This window comes from Procambarus clarkii, chromosome 31, assembly GCF_040958095.1.
Source record: "Procambarus clarkii isolate CNS0578487 chromosome 31, FALCON_Pclarkii_2.0, whole genome shotgun sequence".
NCBI lineage: Eukaryota > Metazoa > Arthropoda > Malacostraca > Decapoda > Cambaridae > Procambarus > Procambarus clarkii.
The window spans coordinates 16,110,465-16,116,464 of record NC_091180.1 but is presented as its reverse complement, the minus strand read 5'-3'; the positions used below and the strand labels follow the sequence as shown (position 1 = coordinate 16,116,464).

Below are 6,000 nucleotides of genomic sequence, written 5' to 3'. Positions count from 1 at the left end.
GGAACATCAGAGTAACTACTGACACTGTAACAATCGGTAGTTCAACTACTGGCACTGTAACAACTGGTAGTTCAACTACTGACACTGTAACAACTGGTAGTTCAACTACTGGCACTGTAACAACTGGTAGTTCAACTACTGGCACTGTAACAACTGGTAGTTCAACTACTGACACTGTAACAACTGGTAGTTCAACTACTGGCACTGTAACAACTGGTAGTTCAACTACTGACACTGTAACAACTGGTAGTTCAACTACTGGCACTGTAACAACTGGTAGTTCAACTACTGACACTGTAACAACTGATAGTTCAACTACTGACACTGTAACAATCGGTAGTTCAACTACTGACACTGTAACAATCGGTAGTTCAACTACTGGCACTGTAACAAGCGGTAGTTCAACTACTGACACTGTAACAATCGGTAGTTCAACTACTGACACTGTAACAAGCGGTAGTTCAACTACTGACACTGTAACAAGCGGTAGTTCAACTACTGACACTGTAACAAGCGGTAGTTCAACTACTGACACTGTAACAAGCGGTAGTTCACAAGCTGTCGCTGCCAAGCAAGCGGCTGAGAGGGGTACTAACTCTGCCACTCAAGGGCGACCTTCCTCCCCGCCCTCAAGCGGTGACTGAAGAAGGTTGCCGCTTGGACAAGCAAGATGCAAGCACTCCGTCTGAGGCGACGGCCGCACGCAACCCAAGCAACTTCCAGCGTCAACATTGACACCCATCGCCAGCAACAGTCTGCTTGATCAGTTGAGCCGGGTCATTGTTTGTGGCATGGGGTGGGGCTGGGTTGTGGGGTGGGGCTGGGTTGTGGGGTGGGGCTGGGTAGAGGTGACATTTGTCGCAAGAGGTCTAGACAAAGGGTCCAGTAGCTTTGGTCTCCGTGGTCAGATGCTATCTCTTCAGCGCACCTTTGTCACGTTAGGTTGGTGGAGGTGTTCCCTTGTGTCAGTTGTCTTAGCTGTGTTCCCCAGGTATGGCAGCCACTGGCCGCCTCCCTCCAACACTGGCGGGCCATTAACACACCTTACGTTGGGTACATGGGTAATGGTTTGTGTCGATTGTGTGTGGGTTACTGGGGTTAGTTGTGGTGGGTGTGTGTGGGGGAGACATTGGTGTGTGTGTGTGGGGGGGGGGGAGGGCAGCGTTGAAGGGGGGGGGGGCACGGTAGTCACTGGCTGAGATAAGATAAGCTTAGTCACCTGTTGCTCTCTCAGCTCCTACACCTGAGTCAGGAACAGGTAGGCCACGGGCCAGGGGGGCCAGGGGGCCAGGGGGGCCAGGGGGGCCCCTTCATCACTATAACCCCATTTTTTGAGTAAAGAGGAAGGAGAGACATAAGTGAAGGGAAGTGTAGAAGTGGGAAATACAGTGAGAGGTATGAAAGCAGGCGGGCTGTCCGCCTTGCTGACACGATGTGTGGGTGTTGGCAGCTAAGCTAAGCTGGCTCCCTCTTGTCAGGGAGCTGTGAGTGTGTGAGAGGTTCTTCACATGTATTTTTCACCATATGTGGATGTCCATAGATGAATACTGTGTAGCATTCATATATACACACTCCGATGCTTCCACACATGTTGTTCTGTTTAAGGCTCTTTATTTTAGTATTATTATTATTTATTGAGTTATTCATACATACACATTTCTATATATATATATATATATATATATATATATATATATATATATATATATATATATTCAACTATACACATATACACATACTCAATTTTTCCAATTATTGGGGGAAGGATATCTGGTCTGTATTTCATCTGGAAATTATGTACTGTGGGGCGGGGTTTTCATCTAGTGAATCGCGGCTCTTGGGCCACCAGCTGTGGGAGTGGGGCGTCTCATCTTGGGCCACCAGCTGTGGGAGTGGGGCGTCTCATCTTGGGCCACCAGCTGTGGGAGTGGGGCGTCTCATCTTGGACCACCAGCTGTGGGAGTGGGGCGTCTCATCTTGGGCCACCAGCTGTGGGAGCGGGGCGTCTCATCTTGGGCCACCAGCTGTGGGAGCGGGGCGTCTCATCTTGGGCCACCAGCTGTGGGAGCGGGGCGTCTCATCTTGGGCCACCAGCTGTGGGAGCGGGGCGTCTCATCTTGGGCCACCAGCTGTGGGAGCGGGGCGTCTCATCTTGGGCCACCAGCTGTGGGAGTGGGGCGTCTCATCTTGGGCCACCAGCTGTGGGAGCGGGGCGTCTCATCTTGGGCCACCAGCTGTGGGAGCGGGGCGTCTCATCTTGGGCCACCAGCTGTGGGAGTGGGGCGTCTCATCTTGGGCCACCAGCTGTGGGAGCGGGGCGTCTCATCTTGGGCCACCAGCTGTGGGAGCGGGGCGTCTCATCTTGGGTCACCAGCTGTGGGAGTGGGGCGTCTCATCTTGGGCCACCAGCTGTGGGAGCGGGGCGTCTCATCTTGGGCCACCAGCTGTGGGAGCGGGGCGTCTCATCTTGGACCACCAGCTGTGGGAGTGGGGCGTCTCATCTTGGGCCACCAGCTGTGGGAGCGGGGCGTCTCATCTTGGGTCACCAGCTGTGGGAGTGGGGCGTCTCATCTTGGGCCACCAGCTGTGGGAGTGGGGCGTCTCATCTTGGGCCACCAGCTGTGGGAGTGGGGCGTCTCATCTTGGGGCACCAGCTGTGGGAGCGGGGCGTCTCATCTTGGGTCACCAGCTGTGGGAGTGGGGCGTCTCATCTTGGACCACCAGCTGTGGGAGTGGGGCGTCTCATCTTGGGTCACCAGCTGTGGGGGTGGGGCGTCTCATCTTGGACCACCAGCTGTGGGAGTGGGGCGTCTCATCTTGGGTCACCAGCTGTGGGAGTGGGGCGTCTCATCTTGGGCCACCAGCTGTGGGAGTGGGGCGTCTCATCTTGGGCCACCAGCTGTGGGAGTGGGGCGTCTCATCTTGGGGCACCAGCTGTGGGAGCGGGGCGTCTCATCTTGGGTCACCAGCTGTGGGAGTGGGGCGTCTCATCTTGGACCACCAGCTGTGGGAGTGGGGCGTCTCATCTTGGGTCACCAGCTGTGGGGGTGGGGCGTCTCATCTTGGACCACCAGCTGTGGGAGTGGGGCGTCTCATCTTGGGGCACCAGCTGTGGGAGTGGGGCGTCTCATCTTGGGCCACCAGTTGTGGGAGTGGGGCGTCTCATCTTGGGCCACCAGTTGTGGGAATGGGGCGTCTCATCTTGGACCACCAGCTGTGGGAGTGGGGCGTCTCATCTTGGGCCACCAGCTGTGGAAGTGGGGCGTCTCATCTTGGGGCACCAGCTGTGGGAATGGGGCGTCTCATCTTGGGCCACCAGCTGTGGGAGTAGGGCGTCTCATCTTGGACCACCAGCTGTGGGAGCGGGGCGTCTCATCTTGGGCCACCAGCTGTGGGAGTGGGGTGTCTCATCTTGGGCCACCAGCTGTGGGAGCGGGGCGTCTCATCTTGGGCCACCAGGTGTGGGAGCGGGGCGTCTCATCTTGGGCCACCAGCTGTGGGAGTGGGGTGTCTCATCTTGGGCCAACAGCTGTGGGAGCGGGGCGTCTCATCTTGGGCCACCAGCTGTGGGAGCGGGGCGTCTCATCTTGGGCCACCAGCTGTGGGAGCGGGGCGTCTCATCTTGGACCACCAGCTGTGGGAGCGGGGCGTCTCATCTTGGGCCACCAGCTGTGGGAGTGGGGCGTCTCATCTTGGGCCACCAGCTGTGGAAGTGGGGCGTCTCATCTTGGGGCACCAGGTGTGGGAGTGGGGCGTCTCATCTTGGGGCACCAGGTGTGGGAGTGGGGCGTCTCATCTTGGGCCACCAGCTGTGGGAGCTGGTAGAGGTAGAGCAACATAGTGTGAGGTAGATCAACATGGTGTGACGTAGAGCAACATAATGTGACGTAGAGCAACATAGTGTGACGTAGAGCAACATAATGTGACGTAGAGCAACATAGTGTGACGTAGAGCAACATAGTGTGAGGTAGAGCAACATAGTGTGACGTAGAGCAACATAATGTGACGTAGAGCAACATAGTGTGACGTAGAGCAACATAGTGTGACGTAGAGCAACATAGTGTGACGTAGAGCAACATAGTGTGACGTAGAGCAACATAATGTGACGTAGAGCAACATAGTGTGACGTAGAACAACAAAGTGTGACGTAGAGCAACATAATGTGACGTAGAGCAACATAGTGTGACGTAGAACAACAAAGTGTGACATAGAGCAGGGTAAGTGTGACGTAGAGCAACATAGTGTGAGGTAGAGCAGGGTAAGTGTGACATAGAGCAGGGTAGAGCACATGTAGAGCAGCGCCACGTAGCGTGATGTGAGGCAGTGTGACCCTCCATCCATCTCCCTTATATGACTTCCTCTTGATGGATCCATCAATAATTGTATGAGTCACGGTGCTCCCCCCCCCCCACGTGTCCCCCCTCCTCACCCCCCACATAGCCCCCCCATGCCCCCCCCCCCCCCCACATAACTTCCCAAGGCAGTAGACAGTACCATCGTGGTTGAGGTGGTGAACACAACCATGTACCGTTCTTGTTTATAACCTGTATTGTTCCTGGAGAGGGTTCTGGGAGTTCTTCTACTCCGTCAGTTGAGTTCTTGTACTCAATTACTCTCCTCTCACTGACTGGCGAGAGCTTGGTCCAACAGGCTGTTGCTTGGAGCGGCCTGCAGGCCCCACATATCCACCACAGCCCGGTTGGTCCGGCTTGGACGCAGCCCTCTCCAGGGGCAGTAGCACTGCTCCTGGTGAGGACGGTATCACCTATGATATTCTAAGACTCCTACATCGTGTACCCGGTAACCCATTATTAGAATTGTTTAATGCCAGTTATGTCACTGGGCAGTTGCCTGTATCATGGACCACCAGTCTTACGGTACCTGTACCAAAGCCTGGCCAACCTGATGCTTTCCGTCCCATCTCACTGACCAGTTGCATGTGCAAAACCTTTGAGGGAATGGTGTTTAATAGATTATTGTATAGAGTTAAAGAGCACATGTCACCTGATATCAATGGTTTCACACATGGTAAAAGTGTACACAACTGTATCACAACCTTTCTTACTGTTCATGGAGATAAAAGGCACAAGTACACAACATTAATTGATTTAAAAAATGCCTTTGATATTGGTAATAGGGAAGTGATTATGTATGAATTAGCGAGAGTGGATATAGGTGGACAATTATTACAATGGACACGGGGCTATCTTACCAACCGGAAGTCCTCTGCGCTGTTCCAAGGCTACAAGAGTGAAACTAAATTAATGCAACTAGGCACCCCACAAGGGGCAGTACTCAGTCCTACCTTGTTTAATGTTCTAATTAATGCCTTACTAAAATCAATCCCAACTAGTCCGGCAAATATCACAATCAGCTATGCAGATGACATCCTTGTGCATACTAAATCCCACCGTGAAATGCAAACAATCTTAAATTGTATACATACAGCTTGTGAGAGCCTTGGTCTTGTAATCAACGCTGCTAAAACTAAGGTATTTAACAGACAAATTGGTAACCGCAAAAGTGGACCACGAAAACTTAAACTTAAGATAGATAACATACCAATAGACTATGTGTCTTCTTTCAAATACCTTGGTGTGTCTGTCCCTTGTACCTCAACTGCAGTCAATAGGTTACATCAACACTGTAGAGACAGACTCAAGGCTCTCAGAACTGTAGTGGGGTACAGCCCGAAATATGGTGTTAATATTAGAACAGCAAAAATAATGTACTTAGTATATATAATGTCTCTGATAGACTATCATGCACCAGCTTTAGTCCTGCAAAATGGCAAAACTATTGATAGACTGGAAAAAATGCAAAATGAAGCACTCAGAATTACACTTGGCTATCCTATAACTACCAAAGTTCTCAACATGCGGAAAGAATTAAATATACTTAACATTCGAGATAGAATATTTGAACTCATTCATATGATGGGACTAAAGCTTCCGCGTGATAACAAAAACAACATTGTGTCAGTTGAACTGTTAGAACACA

General features: G+C 52.1%; 2 protein-coding genes across 3 annotated transcripts in view; both read left to right on the top strand.

Annotated features, from left to right (window-relative positions):
* Window positions 1–644, top strand: part of LOC138370194 (mucin-22-like) — a 5,963-nt gene extending 5,319 nt beyond the window's left edge. The window contains exon 2 of the mRNA XM_069334185.1: window positions 11–644. Coding sequence (XP_069190286.1) covers window positions 11–644 — 634 coding nt within the window. The remainder of the gene's footprint in view (window positions 1–10) is intronic.
* The window catches only part of LOC123758638 (uncharacterized), a 179,476-nt gene that overhangs the window by 25,073 nt on the left and 148,403 nt on the right, over window positions 1–6,000 (top strand). The window lies entirely within an intron of this gene.